The following is a 19147-nucleotide window of genomic DNA, read 5'->3' as shown; positions in this document are numbered from 1 at the left end:
AGGAACAAGTCATCACTATTCACATATTCTTGATTATACAAAAGAAATGTAAGCTATTATGGTTTATGTTGTAAAAGATGCCTTAGGCGAATTCACTAATTGCACTCTGGCAAAGACTAGTTATGTATTCACTTGCTGTGTTTCTCAAAGAAGAGTTGAATGGTCAAATACACACTGATGTCCAGACAAGTCACTTCTCTGCATCCTATTTTTTGAAAATCTAGACTGAAAGCAAATAAACAAAGAAACGCAAACAAACCCATGGCTTAGGTCATGGTGTCCCTTCCAATCAACACTTTTACTATCTGGGACACATGTGAAGAGTCTGCCCTTTACCCTGTTAAAGCTTCTTGGTCTAGATATGGAAGACGAGCCCCAGGCCCCTGGAGTTGGGTTCCTTAGCTAATTGAATACATTTTTAAAAATATTTATCAATTTACTTGATTCCTTCATTCATTCATTTATTCATCTATGCAGAGTGATACCTGCATAGAGAGAGGTAGAGGTAAAATGGAAGGTCAAATGAGAGAGTCAGATTTTTCCATCCACCTGTTCAGTTTCCAAATGCCTGCAACCTCCAGGGCTGAGGCTGGCTGAAGCCAAGGGCCAGGACCTCGCTCACTGGCTCCCTATGCAGCAGGGATCCCAGAACTTGAGTCATCTTCCACTGCTTTCCTAGGTACAATAGCAGGAACTTAGTTTGGGTGCGGAGGAACTCCTGATTCAAACTGGTGCTCATGTATGGGACGCTGGTGTCACAAGTGGCAGCTTGACTGGCTGTGTCACAACGCCAACTCATGGATGACAATTTTGAGACCATATAAAAATGTTCGAGAAAAGTACAACAGCAAAAAGCTTGTGTTAATAATAATTTGGGGGAATCGTGCATCATAAGATGAATGTGTGAAATATTGAAGGACAGACAGAAACACATGTCAGCTAGTCTCATTATATTTCCAGTTTTCCAGGTACCAGTTGTATTTCCACTTCAGAAAATAAAGTCTAGTGTCCACTCTATCAGAATTTCAAGATGACACGTTTAAGAATTAAATACATACCTTTTGTTGAATTCTTCAGTTATTCTGTTAGGGGCAGGTGTCTATGGGTTGAGACAGTCATGTTACATAGAAGAATACTAGGTTTTGATCTCATCTTCAAATTCCAACTCCAGCTCCCTAGTGTTGCAGACCCTCAGACACGGTGGTGATGGTTTAGATACCTGGGGCTCTGATGTCACATGGGAGGTCCACATTTAGCTCCTAGTTCCCTGCTTTGGCTTGGATCAATCTCACTGATCTGGACATTTCTGGAGTGCCCAGTACATACAAGCATTTCCTCTCCCCTTTCAAATAAACATGTGACTAAAATTATTTTTTTAATATTTACTTTATCAGAAAGTTAGATTTACAGTAAGAAAGAGAAGTAGAAAGATCTTCTCATCCACTGGTTCACTCTCCAAATGGCTGCAATAGCCAGAGTTGAGCAGATCCTTAGCCAGGAGCCAGGAGTTTTTCCCAGGTCTCCCATATGAATGCAGAGTCCCAAGGCTTTGGGCTATCTTCTGCTGCTTTCCCGGGACATAGGCAGGGAACTGGTTGGCATGTGGCACAGCTGGGACAGGAACCTGTACCCATATGAGATGCCTGTGCATGGAAGGTAAAGGGTTAGCCAGTTCAGCCATTGTGCTGGTCCATTCAATGGTTTTAAAACACATTTATGCTTGTGTTTAGATATACTTGGAAGGGTTTACCATTAAGTAGGTTAAATTCCCTTCTTTTGTTGCTCTCATGAACTTCAGCTCTGGATGACTGAAATACCCTGTCAACTTCCCCCCTCTTCTTTTCAAGTCCTCCAGTTTCTTCATTTCTTAATAGTTTTTTTTCTTTTCCTCAAAGCACTTTTTTTTCTGTCGTTTTCCATTTTCTGTCTGTCTGGGTGTCTTTAACAGAGAAACATTGCCATCTACAAAAAAGCAGAAGTTTGCCCAACTTTTACAACGTTCAGGATCTGCGTTTCAGCCTCTCGGAGGGTCAGGTCAGACAACGTCAGGAGGGAAAGCCTAGACTACGGTTTAGAGGATTCCAAACCAATGCCAATTGTGATTTCAAATGAGACGTCATTTCTGTGAAGCAGAAAGCATGATGAAAGTAGCCCACGCAGTTATTTGAGGACATGATAGCACATAAATCACAGTGGCCTAACTGGCATGTTCTGTTTGGCAGTAGCACAAGCCTTGATAAAATTTATTGTCAGTTTTGAGAAATTGTTCCTTTGGACCAAAGTGTGAAATTCAAGCCAGCATGCTTAAATCAGTGACTGGATTCAAGCTCCATTTTGTTTTTAAAACCCTTGAATATTTTTCCAGTCTTTTAGAAGTGATTTATTGATTTAAGCCAACAGAAACACTGATATGTATGAGTTAACCCAAGTGAAAAAAGGCTTATTGTAACAAAATTGTTAGATTTGACCTTTCATTGATCAGGAACAAAATCATCTTTTAAGTATTGTCAGAAAGAAAAAAATATCTCTCTGCTGTGCAAAATAGAGGTTCCAATGCTGTTTGATTCCAGGACTTGGCTCTTGTGCCAAGTACATACGTGGGTATTTTCTTTTGCACATGTTTATAAACAATAGATGATGCATTCTCTTTTGCATGTATGAGCACAGAGGGATAAAATTAATTTGTAGGGGTTGAATTTTAGAATCCTAGCACACATTTCAGAAGATGTAATGTGCTGGTTGATCAGTGTTGCAGAAAATGCAAAAGGAACTTGTATACATATCTGACAGTGTAGGAGCTTGTTTCTTCCTGATATAATTACCACAGCATCCTTGCTTCAGGCAAGGGTTTCAAAGTTATTATTGAAAATTGCAAATATTAACAAAATAATGTGCTTGCTTATTATGCTAGGATTAGAATATATAATTATTCTCTATAGCAATGGATAGAAAGATCATTAAGTAGTGAAATGAACTTAATTTTCTATACTATTTAAATAATCCCTTTAAATGGCTTATTTCCCCAATAATCATTATCTTTACTTTGTGGTAATGACCAAAGCTATCAAAATCTTAATACTTTTAATATAGAAGTAAAAGAAGTTTATTAAATAAAATTATCTTGACACATCCAAATTCTTGAATTTCCAATTCATATATCAAGACAAAAATAGCTTCATGATAATTCAGCAGAGAAAAATCAATACATCTGAACTGACGGTTAGCAAATTATCACATGACTAACCATAATAATGTCCTACATAGTTCACATATATTTGTTTCTGTTGTAAGGAGAAAGATATTATCCCTGTTATAGAATTGAGGTTGAAACAGATTAAAAGGTTGAACCTCACACAAATAAAAATGTGGGGCCAAAATGATAAGCAGCATGAATTCTGAGTTAGTATACGAGGCCCTAGGCTCCTCATTAACATTTTATCTACAATTTTATTTGGTCCCAATATATATATATATATATATTTTTATCTAAAAGAGACCCTCACAAGGGTCAAAGTCTTTCTACAAAGCTGAACCACTATCTAGACTTAGAAAATATATTGGAATTTTTCCGTTTCTACCCTCCAGGGCCTATAAATCTATTTTTCATTTCAGAGATATATTTCTGAGTATGGGAATGTATGCATGCCTCAATAGTTAGCTCTTCATAACCCACTAAGATGTGACTTACAATCCTTCTAGAGTTTCCTGTTCAACTGAGTCGCCTCCATTGTTGGGCTGGGAGTCAGTGGTTTAATGACTTGTATTCTAATCCTCCCCAGAGCTTTCTCTTGTCTGATAATATGATGTCCCATTTGTTTATCTGCGAAATGTTGATAACCACCTCAGGCTGCTTCACTGAACACATTTTTAAGGGCCATTAAAATACATTAGAATTATTACATGTGTCTTTCTGTGAGCTGCAGATTTCTTCCTCCTGGGATTTTTAAAAAGATTCATCATTACTATTTTTTAATTTGAAAGGGAGATTTATATAGAGAAAAAGAGAAAGGCATCCCAACTGGTTCACTCCCCAAACGGCCGCAGCAGCCAGAGAAGAGCTGATCCAAAGCCAGGAGCTTTTGCAAGTGAGTGCAGGCTCCAAAGGACTTGGGCCATCCTCTGCTGCTTTCTCATGCCATAAGCAGAGAGCAGGATTAGAAATGGAGCAACCAGGACGTGAACTGTGTCCATATGGGATACCAGGTGACTTGCAGGTGGAGGCTTAACATGTTGAGCCACTCTGCCATTTTCTCTCTCCTTTCATTTTACTTCCTTAAGCATTTCATTTGGATAGTCATTTTTACACGTCACACAGAAAATGAAGATTTGATTTATGAAAACAGTCTAAAATCTTTTAGAATCATATAGAACCAGAGCATTTTAGAAACAGAAAATACCTTCTTTTCAATGTTCCAACTTCCTGTCTGGAAAAACCTGAGACCCCATGGAAATTTCTGTTTCCCAAAGAACACAGATTTATAGTAGCAAAAATATTACTGAATTTCAGATATTGAACCGTCTAATACCACTGTGTCATGTTTCTCCTGTGGGTTGGGCTGTGTATTTTGAATATGAACATGTATGAAATGTAAAAATAGAAGTTAAATTATAGTTTCCTATGTGTGCTCTTTCCATCATGTCTCCTTTTAAAAAGCTTATATAGTACTGTTTTGTACAAAACCAAAGTGACTTTTTTTGAAAGAGTTATGCTAATTCCCTAGTGGATAATAGGACTTATTTATTTATTTTAGTCTTTCAATGTAGAAAGAAGTATTGCTATGGGGAATTATAATCTTTTTAGATTAATGCATAATTTGTAAGGTGGGAACTATCATCATTCAATCTGAATTCCATAAAAGATCAATATAAAGTGACTTTGTTTTTAATCTTTCAGGATCTGGAAGATTTGATTAAAGCAAAAGAAAAGGAAGTAGAGAAAGTGCAGCAGAGTGGACTTGCTTTGATTGAGAACAAGGAAAAGGAAGCGTCCAGCACCGTTGTGAGCACACTGCAAGAACTCAGGCAAACCTGGGCCAACTTAGACCACATGGTAATGTTGAGCTGTCTCTAACACCATTTACCTGTGCTTGCGCACACTCTGGGTTTGCATTTTCCCAAAGTGAATATTTATCAACTCTATACCTAATCCCTTTGTACTAAGAGTCAACTTCATTTGTGCCATTGTTAATAAAAAGTAATATAACGTGTGATGTTTCCTATAATATCCATTATTATAAGCTTTACACTTAATTCTGTTCAGTCCTACTGCCTTGGATCCTTACAAGGCATACATAGTTCCCCAGTGTCTGTCCCCACCTTGCGTCCTTCTCTCTCTGCATTCCCTTGGGGCTGACCTCTCTCCTTGCATAGTGCATAAACCTCTCGCACTCCATGCCAGCCGTGCTTCCAGAATAGATTGACACCTCTTTGAAGCCATCCTGCTAACAGCTAGGATAAGTGGGTATATCTGTCCTCATTGTTTCTGGGGCCTCCCAGAGAGTCTGGCCAAAAGGGGAGGACTAAATGGAGGACAGAGCATCCCAAGCTCCTGCTCACACTTTCTTGCTCAGAAGGAGGCCAAAGCCTGCTGGTCATCTGGTGTCCCCTCTCTGGGTCCTCTTCTGTGGCTGTAAGCAGGTAGCTGAGGCCTTTGCCACGCTGGTCTTCCCTGTGCTTGAACGCAGCAGGTGTGTGTCCCATCCTGCTGGAACACCCTCTCCCAGTTACTCGCAGAGCCCCTCCCTCTCCTCCAAGTCTTTGATTCATCTCAGGAAGGGCTTTCAGACTCCATTTGTTTTTTAAACTGTTAATCTTCTCTGTTTTTGTGTCTGTTTTGCAGCTTTCTGTAGCTTTAGGCATCGTCCTAGAAATGAGAAAGCATTGCTTTTCTCTTTGACTCAATAGATAGTTTATAGGTTTCTTTTATTCTGAGAACAAAAGCCCTCCCCCACCCCCCAAAAAAAGGAAATGAAAATTGATGACATGATCCCTTTCCCACATTCTGGGCAAATGGCTCAGTAGGTGATCAGTGGTCATATCCAGAATGCCTGAAGTAGATTTCTTTCTATGTGGTGTACACAAAATTCAGAGCTTTTCTGATGCACATTAAGATGGGAACTATCTGGGCTTAAACTCACAGCTCTCAGATTTCAGCTGTGATCTTGAGTCTTATTCACGCTTCTTAAAATGGGGATAATGAATATACCTAACACATAAGGTTATAAAGACAAGGAAGTGAGGTACCAAACATCTATTTTATGTGTTTCTCAAAGCTGTTGTAGTCAAAACAATCTCCCTCAAATGTACACACTTGCCGGTCACATCTTTATTACATTTCCATTTAGACGGAGTGTCTGCTGGTGTTAAAGGCATGCATTTCTGAGTTGCAACCTATTATCTCTCATTTTTTTTTTTCTTTTAGTGTCTTTACCATAAGCCCTGTTGAATTTCTTACCTGCTCATGTGTCTTTCTACCAATTGAAAAGGTATTCATCTTAAATTTTCTGTAATGCCAAGACGTGCTTATCTTTTTTGAAAGGTTGGGCAGTTAAAGATACTGTTGAAGTCAGTGCTTGATCGGTGGGACCATCACAACAAGGCCTTTGAAGAGATCAACAGTTACCTCATGGAGGCCAGATACTCCCTGTCCCGATTTCGCCTGCTGACTGGATCCTTGGAAGCTGTGCAGGTTCAGGTGGACAATCTCCAGGTAAGGAATGAATGCAACACTGCCTTACGGTCATTTGCATTTGGGAACAGTGGAAAGTTTGCAGCTGGAAGCATCTTACTGGAATGTGTACTTTACATTGCTTATATTTATTGGTTTGCAAATCTTTTTAATCTATTATTATTATTATTGTATGATACAGTTCCGTAGGCCCTAGGATTTTCCTTATCCCTTCCTCAAGGTTCGTAAGTCTTAAAACTAATTTTATCTGCTTCATTGCTCTTTAAATTTTCTCATGTGTACCAAAATCCGTTTTAGCCTGAAAATATGTAGCTGATGTTTTTGTGTTATAAATACCCATGTAGGTGTATTTTTTACCTAAATTAATCTCCTTGATCCATTGTCACTGCCTTTTGTGTCTTCCCTTTCTGTTTTTATTTTTCTTGCATCTCCACACATTCTAGGGGATTTTGAGGAAAACAAAGAGAAAAATAATAGAAGTGATAAATGTTGAGGCCAGTGAGTCATTTCCTTTTCATTTTGTCCAGTATCACTAGCCTATCTGATGTACTGACACCATCAGTGTTGACAAGTAATTTCTTGCCTGTGTTTCCATGTGTCCATTCTCATTGAGCCTGTCTAGAATGAAAGCCATGATGTTTGTTTTCATTGTTGTCCTGTCCTCAATGTCAGGTTACTGCCCTCCAGCCGGCTGCAGCCCTCACTGCCTACATCCCTGGTCCTAGGTCATGCTTGCCTGTTGCTGCTGTATCTCTTTGGCTTCATCATGCCAACTTTGGGATGCAGGAGCGGGCTGCTGAGGACTGGGATGCCAGTGGAGCCCAGCATGTGCTCTTGTTACATCTAGCCCACCTCCTGGCTTGGCAATCCTAGTACATACGTGGCTGACCTTGTTAGTCAATGTTCCTATGAGGTCCACTTTTTCTGGCTAGGGCAGGAGGGGAGAGGAATTGACTGTGTACACATGATTTATTTAATGCTCAAAGAGGTAGTTTAGATACCAACGATTATTACAACTTATTTTGGGAATGCTTCATTTAAATGTATAGGATAACTTTGAGAAAGTGAAACATATTTTTAAAAATGTAACATTTTGTGGTGTTATTATCTGTGAATGCTGTCTTAAAGAGAACAAGTTTAAAGGTCTTTGACTATTTGGAGTTGAGAATAATCAGTTATGGTTGTGAAACAACACTAGCTTTTTGTACCCTTTATCATCCGTGGGAATTTATCACAGAAATATTTCTAAAATAACATCTTTCTTTTAGTTCTCGATACCTCTCCAACCCTTGGAAGAAAACTCTAAGTCAGTCCAATAAAACTATTTGCAGAAAGCAGTTTTGAAATAGACAATTCATTATTATTCATTGTGGTAACAATCCTGTGCAACAGGTCCACAAGGCTTACTCTTGCAGTCTCCTTCAAACTATATACACTCAAACCTACATATTCCCTTCCCTTGTACTTTCTACTTTTATAGTTTGGCATTTTGGAAAAAAAAATTGATAATCACGTGAGGTGATGTTAGCTTGATTTAATAATCTCAAATATAGACACATATATATATATTACGTTTTGTTCTGTAATTTTTAAAAAAAGATGTGTGTGTCTGTTTGAAAGGTAGAGTTAGAGATGGAGAGAAAGACAGAGGTGTGAGGAGCAGGGAGGGAAAGAAGGGGAGAAAGAGAGAAAGAACAAAGCTTTTATCTAGTGGGTTACTCCCCCCATGGCCAGGATAGCTAGGGCTGGGCATATTAGCGTCAGGAGCCAGGAGTTTCACCTGGGTCTCCCACATGAGTGCAGGGCTCAGGGACTGGAGCCGTTTTCCATTGCTCAGGTGCATTACCAGGGAGCTGGTTTGGCAGTAGTGATACTGTAACACAAACCTGCATCCACTTGGGATGTGGGTGTCACAGGTGATGACTTAACCTACCTGTTACAGCACAACAGCAGTCCCATGTGTCTTATAATTTTATACAGTAATTTTTCAGTTCAAAATTGAAATTTTCAAAGCCAACACATTCTCAGGAAGAAAACCTAGAGACAGAACCTACAGATAATCAAAGTTATGAGTTCTTAGACTCTTAACAGTTTGTAAGTGGAACCATTCTAGGTTTGTTAAAAGCAGGAATGCAGAGACCTGGGGTTTGAGTCCGTCCTTCATGGAGAAGCACGGTGTCAGGTAGAGCATTGGGCACTAGCGAAGCTCTTTAGAAGATGAAGGAAAGGATGCTCTGTGTAGTTCTCCAGCACAATCCCAGATGCTGCTATAGAAGGTTAAATGACTCAGAATTCTCACAGCTGTAAGAACAAGATCAGAAGGGAAGCAATGACGTAAGAAAAGCTTATAAATCAATAGGACAAAGTTGTGCGTGCACATAAGCCTAGAAATCATTCATCTTGTTCTTGTAATTTAAATCATATCATGTCATCTGTGGGACTTTTTCTTTGAACAGAGTCTCCATGATGATTTGGAAAAGCAGGAAATGAGCTTACAGAAATTTGGCTCTGTCACCAATCAACTATTAAAAGAGTGCCACCCACCTGTGACAGAAACTCTCACTAACACACTGAAAGAAGTCAACATGAGGTATGACATACACAAACTTTGTGCATTATTCATATCCCAATTTGACTATAAAGGATATTGTTGTTAAAAGTTTCTGTATACAGTTGAGCTGTATAGAGTACCTCCTGTGAATATTCTAATTTCCACAAAATGGATTTAATGATATCGTGAAGACATTTAGAAATCATTAGAACTGCTATTTATCCAAAGATCTCCATTATCCACCTTTGAAATATGAGTGTGAAATGTTACTGTCTGTGATAAATTGGGATTAAATCATGCCTGTATCATTTTCATATTTGTATGAAGCGGTACCATACAAAATAAAATAGTAAATAACAGCATTGATGAGAGGTCATAATCTGCCCATGAGTGCTTGCTATTATTTCCAGATGGAATAACTTGCTGGAAGAGATCTCGGAACAGCTGCACTCCAGCAAGGCCCTGCTTCAGCTCTGGCAGAGGTACAAGGACTATTCCAAACAGTGCGCCTCTACTGTCAAGCAGCAGGAAGAGCGAACCGATGAGCTGCTGAAGGCCGCCGCTGACAAAGACATCGCGGACGATGAAGCTGCAGCATGGATTCAAGACTGCAACGTATGTTCAGCACCAGTGGTGTTTTTCCAGAATTGCCGAGCCTTCCCGGGGTTAGCAGGGCTAGTGTGGATGGGTGTGACTTTTGTGGCATGTCTCAGTGAGTGAATCATCTTATACGTCTAAGAGCCTGCTGGATTTCCAGATCAACATTACACATGCATCATATTTGTATGGGATCCATCCCGTTGTTTCATTTTAAAGGATGAATTATCCCATTTTCCAAAAAGACTGTAATCCATTTTAAAGGTTAGGCTATTTGTTTTTACTGAGATAGCCAAGGTGAGAAATGACCATCTGGGGATTGATGTTCTGTCTTTAAAGCACTAACATTAGAGATATTGTTAGATAGGTTTGTTATCTGCTATGTAAGCCCTGCACACGGGCCTTAGCTAAGAACTGAGTAGTATAAAGAAGTCCCTTTCTTGTGATTTACTGATGCACTGCTGCAGTAAGTTTAATTCTTTTTCACAGTAACTGACAGTATCTAACTTAAGGTTATCAAGGGAAGTCCTTGCTTCCCCCACTACAAAGTTCTACTGTTTCTACCGAATTTGTCTTTATCTCTTTTAACTTATGGAGAGATTTGTTTCTAAACTCTCTCAATTCAATTTATTAGAATGAGGCAAGTATGAAAGCTATATAACCTATTCAGATGACTTCAATCTAATCACTATATGAAGTTAAAGATTAATATCTAATACATTTTGTATAGGCATAGCTTATCTTTACAAATTCTTTTAATTTTTTTCCTATTTGAATTCAATACCATATAAGTTTTTTAAATACATTTAATTTTACCTGTTTGAAAGAGAAAAAAAAAACTACCATATATTTATTTCCTCCTCAAATGTCTGTGATGGTTGAAGTTTAACTAAGCCACAGCCAGGAGCCAGAAAGAAGGCAGAAAATGAACTCAGTACTGTTGCATGGATGGCAAGAACCAAACTGCTTGAGCCCTCGTCAGCTGCCTCCAGCGCACACATTAGCAGGGAGCTGGAGCTGGATGCAGAGCCAGGATACGAGCTAATGTGCTTGTGTATAGAATCTAGGCATCCCGAGTGATAGCGCACTGTGCCCACTGTCCTCCCAGTTCTGTCATTTGCATTGTTTTTGAAATGAGGTTTTGTCAATCATCTGTATTAAGAGCAAGAGAGCCCTTTGCTATCCTCTTGTATCAATGGCTGTACAGGCATAATTGAACTCTCCTCTGTGTCCAGTAGGGCGAAAGAACCAAAAGTTATCAACCATTTTACTAATGTATAAAAGTCAAGAAGAGTGGATATTTACAGGCTCGTGTTTTTGAGGCTTTAAGAAGGTTGCACAGAACGATAGAACTGAAAAGAGCAGCGATACAGTCCTCTAGAATGTCAGGGGACCCAGTAAGGTGCTGTGCCTCCGGCTGCCAGGAGAGTTGAAGCTACAACAGCATGAACACACATGTAGATATTCCCATGGACAAACTAGTCTGTGGTACAAAGAGCAAAGAAGAAAAGGTAACATAAAGTTTTGCATTTTGAATTTGTTCCCAGCTACATCATGAGACAGGAAACAACTGCCAAAACCTTTAAGCAATGTGCTTTTATTTGTGGATTTTTTTTTAATGTTTACTTTATTTACTCAATCTCCTGCGATGAACTTATGTGGTTTTTATTATATTTGTAATTATACATGCATAACACACACACAGCACTTCCAAAAGCTTGAGGGAGATGTTACTAAAAGAATAATTTGTGTTGGTTCAAAAAAATTGAAATTTGTGCATAATTTCATGGTATAATTTTCTATGAAATTGGGAAAACCATTGTGTTCATGGATTTCATTTTTTTTGCACCAAGACAAACTTAGTTTTTAATTTCACTTTCCAGAACCTGTTTTAAAGTATCCTTCTGTATGTACAACGTGAACTGTATGCATTTAAATTGTTAGTATTTACATAATATTTTTAAAACTTGGGTTCGAATCTTGCCCTGCAGGTGTAGGTTATGTAGTATAACAGTTTCGCAAAGGAGAGTTGTATGTTTGTCCATGGTGGTCTGCTGCTGATTGTTCTTTATGACAAAGAGTGCTTTTTCATCTCTCCCTCAGGACCTCCTCAAAGCACTGGGGGCAGTCAAGGACTCCCTTTTTGTCCTCCAAGAGCTGGGAGAGCAGCTGAAGCAACAAGTGGATGTCTCTGCTGAATCAGCCATCCAGTCTGACCAACTCTCTCTAGGTCAACGCTTAGTCACCCTGGAGCAGGCTCTTTGCAAGCAGCAGTCAGTACTGCAGGTATGGAGCTGGTCTGCAGTGTGCGGTATAACCTCGGGCGCCCTGTAATGTCATAACTACACACAGTGAAAAGGATTTCTCTTCCATGAGACAATGCCCGCTTAAAGAGCAAAGAATTAAACAAAATAATGCACTGATTTGGTAGTTCCAGTGGGAGTAAGGGAAAGTGAGAGTTTTGTACTATCTACTTTTAAAATTAATTCAGATGGTAAGCCGCTACATCTACATTTGCCGTCGTAAGTTATTCAGGTGATAGAAGCTTATTAACGATCAGGTTAAAAACCTGTTATGTAACAAATTTTTGCATGAATCAGAGTATTTTTCAAATATCTTGTTGGAGATAAATGCTTATTAACAGGCTAATAAAAACCTGCTATGGAACAGGTTTTTGTCTGATTCAGAATATATTTCTTATTAGAGAATATATTTAAAGAATAATTTTAAACCTGCTATGGAACAGGTTTTTGTCTGATTCAGAATATATTTCTTATTAGAGAATATATTTAAAGAATAATTTTAATTGGTTATTGATTATTGGTTGCATGGAGATAATTCTTAGAAAAATTACACAATGAAGAGAATTTGAATTGTTATAGCCTTTAATATGTAAGAGTGACATCTTGAGAATGGTAATTTGATTTGTGAATGTAGAATTAATTTCGATATCCTCTTGACTTCTAATTAAATTTTATTAAAACACCAATGAGTCTCACTAAAACACTGATTTTCTCTGTGATTTTTTTACAGGCTGGAGTTGTTGACTATGAAACCTTCGCTAAGAGATTAGAAGCTCTGGAGGCCTGGGTAGTGGAAGCTGAAGACATACTCCAAGCACAGGACCCGTCACACTCCTCTGACATCTCCAGCATCCAGGAAAGGATGGATGAGCTCAAGGTCAGATGTTCTCGTCTGAGTACCAGCCCTGTGTTCTGTCCCCAGAATCCTAAGGAAACTTCAAAACTGAACTTTTGAAACATGCTACATCCTCCACCTGACCGTTTTTTGAGTCTCCCACTGCTAGCTCTAATGTCACCCGATCGCTGTTGACTGCTGCAGCAGCTTACAACGGTCTTGGCACCCACTACACACAGACACACACAGACACACAGACACACACACACACACACACACACACACACACACACACACCCTCCTCAATATCTGGCTATCTATACGATCTTTCTCTCTCTCTCTCTCTCTCTCAAAAAAAAAAACTGTACATAATAGCTTGATTTAGTCACTATTACATCTATTTAGCCATCTCATTGTATCTCCTAATACATAAATACATACAATCATGTATGCTGGTGAAAAATAGCATTCACTTTTAAAATGAAAACAATACAGGATTTTACTGCACTGTTTTGAACATTCAGTGAGATAAATAAAGTAGTACAATAGACATGGAAATGTTAACATCTTGTTCTGATTAAAATCATTGTTCTTAGAATAAAAGGCAGTGTGACCTACTAAGTTCAGGGAACTTCCAGCCTAATTTCCAGCTCACCTAAAGTTCTTTGCTTGCCTCACTGTCTACCCTTCCAGCCTTGTAGGAGGGAGCCACGGTGTGTTCCAATGTCTGGAACTTTTTCAGGTATTTCCCGTTTCTAGAATCATTTACTTGTCTTCATCAACTTCCTCCCGATTAAAAAGGGTGAACTGGTCATTTTGGTTCATACCAAAATGATGATCAGGCTCCCCAGTAACACAAATCCATTGTCCCCCATTCTTGTTCATCCAAACTTCATATCCTTCAGCTGTGACATTTCTCTGAATAGGTGATTCCTATGGGATCTAGTGTGCGAGCTGACATGTCAGCTTTGTTCAGCGCCAGTGTCCTGTGGAAATTCTACCACTAAGTGTTGAATGGTGATGATTTGGGATTTACTAACTGGAAACACTGATTCTTATTCAGGAGCCCAAGCTTTATCAGGTCCTGCAAAGAGAAACACCCCCACACATCCACATACACACCTAACAACGTCTTAACAATTTCTTCTTCCCATAACCAGTTATCTATATGAGGACAAAGATGCTCTTGGGAAAACCAGCACAGGGAGTTCTGTGCCATGTTTGAAAGGAGGCAGGAAATGGGAAAACACAGACTGATCACCATGTTTGAAAGGAGGCAGGAAATGGGAAAACACAGACTGATCACCGTGTTTGAAAGGAGGCAGGAAATGGGAAAACACAGACTGATCACCGTGTTTGAAAGGAGGCGGGAAATGGGAAAACACAGACTGATCATTGGAGTAGCTGAAGCTCTTAAGGCAATGTGTTTGTATTTCACCTTGCAAGAACCCAGCAATGTTTGTTCATCTAGTTTCACCACTTGTTAACTGGGTGACCATAAGCAGCTTACTTAGGTCCAGTTCTTCTCTATGTCCACCTCTAAGAGAGAAGTACCTCATGAGATTTTGAAGAGAGAAGGGATTATTTCTTTATAAGGCTCTTAAAATGATATTGGCTTCACTGTGAAGTGATCCATGAATGCAAGCAATCACTATTAAAACTGTTACCATGACTGATTACTAAAGGGACGGGTTACCGGTTAGTCTTCAGCATAACCCTCACCCTTTCTTAGTGCTAGCAAAAAAATGCATGTGAGTAAGTAGAATAGATAAGAAGGTGCAGGTGAGCTCCTGGCGGACAGGGAAGGGTCCGAGTTGCTGTAATAGAAACAGCAGCAGCAGCAGCAGCAGTGCCAAGCACAGGGTAGGTAGATGCAGCTTTTCCTTTCCCACCAGTGAACCTGATAAGCTACCCAGTTACTCACAACAGACCAGATTTCAACTTTCTCCTGAAACTAGAAATTCATTGCACCTGCTAAACAAAAAAGCCTCACCTTCTCTGTGTCTGACACTGCTTTTAAATCTTTCTTTCAGGGCCAGATGTTAAAATTTAGCAGCATGGCTCCAGATTTAGACCGTCTAAATGAACTTGGATATAGGTTACCACTGAATGAGAAAGAAATAAAAAGGATGCAGAGTCTGAACCGTCACTGGTCTCTCATCTCCTCCCAGACTACAGAACGATTCAGGTGACAGATGTTTTCATCACTTACATTGTGTGTCGTCTGTTTAATGCTGCGGTGACAAAATATTACATGAAGAATATTTAAAAATTGTTTCTAAGGAAATGTGTTGTCTCCCAGTTCAGAGACTGGAAAACCTAACATCAAATTTCAGCTATTTGGTATAGTGGCTAAGATATTCCTTGGGACTCTCAAATGTCTGTTTAGTACAGTGTTTAAGGCACTCCTTGGAGCTGTCACATCTCATACTGGAGGGTCAGGATTAAGGTTGCCTACTCTGACCCCACTTCTAGCTTCCTGCTACTGTGTGCCCTGAGAAGGAGCAGGCTAATAATCAAGTAGTTGAACTCCTGGATTTCCTCCACTTGGGAGACCCAGATTCCATTTCTAGTTCCCAGCTTCAGCCTGGCCCTGCTTCAGCTATTGCAGACGTTTGTGGAGTGGGCCAGTAGAAGGGAGATTTCTGTCTGTCTTCCTTTAAAATTCAATGGAAAATGGAAAAACACTTGATCTTAGCCAAATGCCAAGAAGCGATGGAAAATGGAACACAGTTAAGATGCTAGCAGGCCTCATGTCCAGCAAGGGAAGGTGACTTGGTTTCTGAGATGGTACCTTGCTGCTTGCTGCAGAGGAGGAATGCTGTGACCTCGCAAGGGGAAGGCACAGAGCGAGAGCACCAAGTCCCCTGTGAGTCAGCCAGTCAGGAATGAGGAACACTCCTGGCTGAATCCCCTTTGAGTCTTTAGCCTTGACATACCGGAACTTTGGAAGAAACTCCTTCAAATCCTAGCACCTGTGTTGTCAAGTGTTCCTAGTTCATCATTTGATGTGCATTTATAAATTCCAGTTTTATGAAAAAATGATGACAAAAATTTAAAGGGAAACGATGGGAGATTTAAATGGTGAACTAATTTGTTTTAGGTTTCATAGTGTTTCTACAGAGTAGATCATTCTTTAATTGTGTATATTTGAATTATTTATTTGAGAAGCAGAAAGGGAGAACACATGAGGGAAAGCTAAAGAGCAGCTAGTGTTCAGCCAGGATGAGGCCAGGAGGTGGGAATTCAATCCGGATATCGCTGGTGGGTGGCAGTGACCCAGCTAGGTGGGTGAGTACTTGCTGCTACCTAGGATGTATGAGGTGGCGTGAGATGCAGCCAGAATCGGAAGTAGAGTCAGGGTATGAAAAGTAGGCATCCCAAAAGCCATGTTAACGGAGATGCCAAAAATATGCCCCCAACTCTTATAAGTCAAAATGAATTTAACTGAAATGCCTAATTATAATCATTTTAAAATAGAACAAGTTGAAAATTACTTCCTTTCAAAGTTTCCTTCCTTCTTCCCTGTTTTTTTTTTTTTCTGTCATTCTAATGTTGCTCCCTGATATGAAATCTTTATGGCAATTAGTTAGAATTACAGGTAAGGAATAGTTAATGAAATTGCATGTGCCAGAGATCCAAGGATAAGCAGTAACATCAATGCTGTTCTTTGTCTTTTTCTCTGATAGCAAGTTGCAGTCATTTTTGCTGCAACATCAGACTTTCTTGGAAAAATGTGAAACATGGATGGAATTCTTGGTCCAGACAGAACAGAAGTTAGCAGTGGAGATTTCAGGCAATTATCAGCATCTTTTGGAGCAGCAGAGAGCTCACGAGGTAAATGATGTTAATAATCTTTGGGGGAAGACAAGAGTTTTAGAACTTTAGATGATTCAGGAAAATGCTACAAAGGAAAATTAAAATGCTATATCATGTCAGCTCAAATGCATGATTTATTTTCTTAAATTTAAAATTTGATTTTTTATTTTAAAACTTCAGTTTTCTGCCCCATGATTGGCAAAGATCATTAATGAAGCTTGCAGTTCCTTGCAGTATGTAGTACCAGAAATGTGGTTAAAGGTCACTTCTTGGGAATAAGGAACCTGAAAAAGAAAAAGGGGAAAGAAGTAGAAAATTAGTTTTTAAATTCAATTATAAAAATTCAATTATATGCTACCTTAATATTACAAAGATTAATTGCTTCGTTCAAAAGACTAATAAATGAAAATTATGTGTCCTTTAAAAATGTCAATTTTTATACCAGGAAATCCTGCTATCAATTATCTCCAGGTATGCCACTTGGACGCATTGCATTATAATTGTATTTCAAGAATCAAGGAGAAAGAATTATGCAAAAGTTAAATTGGTTCCATTTTTGCCCTGCTGGCATAACTAAATTGTTCTGTGTGATTTAAAATGCATGCACGTGGAGAGATAAGACTTCCCTAACAGCAAAGTTTGAGAACTTGAAAGAGAATGAAGCTATCTTAACACATGTTGCTGACAATTGTAAAGCATGGGAATTTTAAGATATACAGATATTTTAAGTTTAGTTTTTCTAAGTTGAAAATGATAAAAAAAAAAGTGAGAGGACAAAACTATTGTGAGATACCATTTCATACATGCTACAGTGCCCCCAAGGAAAACCAAGTGTCAGTGAAAATATAAATACAGGGAAAGTGTATACCTCATTGCAAGGGATATAAAACGGTACAGTGGTTTTGAAAGCAGTTTGGTGGCCCTTTCAGACATGAAACAGTTACCGTATAAACTGCCAGTTCTATGCCCAAAATAAATAAAATAGTGTCCACACAAGCAATTGCACAGCACAGATTGTTCATAGTAACAGTCTTCATAATAGGGAAATGGAAATGACTCAAATGGCTATTGGTTCGTTGATAACTCAAAGTAACTCCACATCATAGAATACTATTTAGCAATAAAAGACGGTGGGGTACTGACACCCACTGTAACTAGATCCCGAGAAGAGAAGCTGGCCAGAAACGATCCCATGAGCATCTGTATGAAATGACCGGAAGAGGCAGCCTTTGCAGACAGACACGCGGTGGATGTTTAGACCTGGAGGACTGAGCGAAAGGGAGAGTGATTCTTAATGAATACAGAGTTTGTTTTCAGAGTGAAAAACATCTGCTGAAGTCAGTTGTGGTAATGGTTGTGCATGTCTTTATGTATTGTAAACACTGTTAAATTGGCCATTTAAAATTGGTGAATTACATGAATGTGTGAGTTACATCCTAATAAAGCTGTTTTAAAATAGTAGAAGTAATTTTGAGATCTATGATGAGTTTTTAAGATAACGATTTGATTAACCTACTTAACTTGAAAACAGCAATGTTAAGAAGACCAGAAAGTATGTAGTTTATTTTTTCCTCTCTTCAGTTTTCACAAAGCTTTTAACCTATATTACAATGACTTTTTGCACCCAGAATGAGCCAGAACATGAATTTTACATTATCTTACCTTATTAGATAATTTTGAAAAAAAGAAACATCATTTTATTACTAATCCAAACCAAAACTGTACATTACCTTCCAGCACATCGTATCTGATTAAAAAATAAATTATCCCTACACTGTAACATTTCATACACATCTTGATTCAACAAGAGATATTTTTCATGGCCTTGTTCAAACCAGAATTTTTGAAAAGTGATCGCAGAACTGGCCACGAAATTAAGAATTCCAAACTGCATACTGCTTTTTTTTTGTTTTTGATTTTAGTTGTTTCAAGCCGAGATGTTCAGCCGTCAGCAGATATTGCACTCAATCATTATTGATGGGCAGCGTCTTCTAGAACAAGGTCAAGTTGATGACAGGTAGGCTCTTTGACAAATTATTATGAAGAAAGGTCCTAGGAAATTAGTCATTTTCTTTTTAATGAGCAGATTAGAGGGCATATATCCAATCTTCCTAAGGCAATTGTGCTGCAGTGGAGCCTCTGTAATTGGAAGAGAGTCTAGTCTGAATCTCTGAAATGAGTGAGTATTGAATCTTTTTAGAGAACTGCTATTATATGATATGAAGCACATAAGGTAATTGGAAATCACCTAGCCAACCTTAGCTGGTCAGCTGTAGGGAGCTGAAATTGATGAATAGATCAGAATGAATTGTATCTGTGGTTTGTAAACAGACGTTTCTAATAATCTCCCACAA

General features: G+C 38.9%; 1 protein-coding gene across 1 annotated transcript in view; it reads left to right on the top strand.

The window, feature by feature from the left end:
* Positions 1–19147, top strand: part of SYNE1 (spectrin repeat containing nuclear envelope protein 1) — a 444597-nt gene that overhangs the window by 354138 nt on the left and 71312 nt on the right. The window contains exons 116-124 of the mRNA XM_040965176.1: positions 4895–5050; positions 6539–6709; positions 9145–9278; positions 9650–9854; positions 11940–12122; positions 12870–13016; positions 15008–15162; positions 16664–16811; positions 18716–18810. Of these exons, the coding sequence (XP_040821110.1) occupies positions 4895–5050; positions 6539–6709; positions 9145–9278; positions 9650–9854; positions 11940–12122; positions 12870–13016; positions 15008–15162; positions 16664–16811; positions 18716–18810 (1394 nt within the window). The remainder of the gene's footprint in view (positions 1–4894; positions 5051–6538; positions 6710–9144; positions 9279–9649; positions 9855–11939; positions 12123–12869; positions 13017–15007; positions 15163–16663; positions 16812–18715; positions 18811–19147) is intronic.

This window comes from Ochotona curzoniae, unplaced genomic scaffold (assembly GCF_017591425.1).
Source record: "Ochotona curzoniae isolate NIBS_2020 unplaced genomic scaffold, NIBS_Ocur_1.0 scaffold_3890, whole genome shotgun sequence".
NCBI lineage: Eukaryota > Metazoa > Chordata > Mammalia > Lagomorpha > Ochotonidae > Ochotona > Ochotona curzoniae.
Note: the sequence above shows the minus strand (reverse complement) of the source record. Positions and strands in the feature narration are given on the sequence as shown.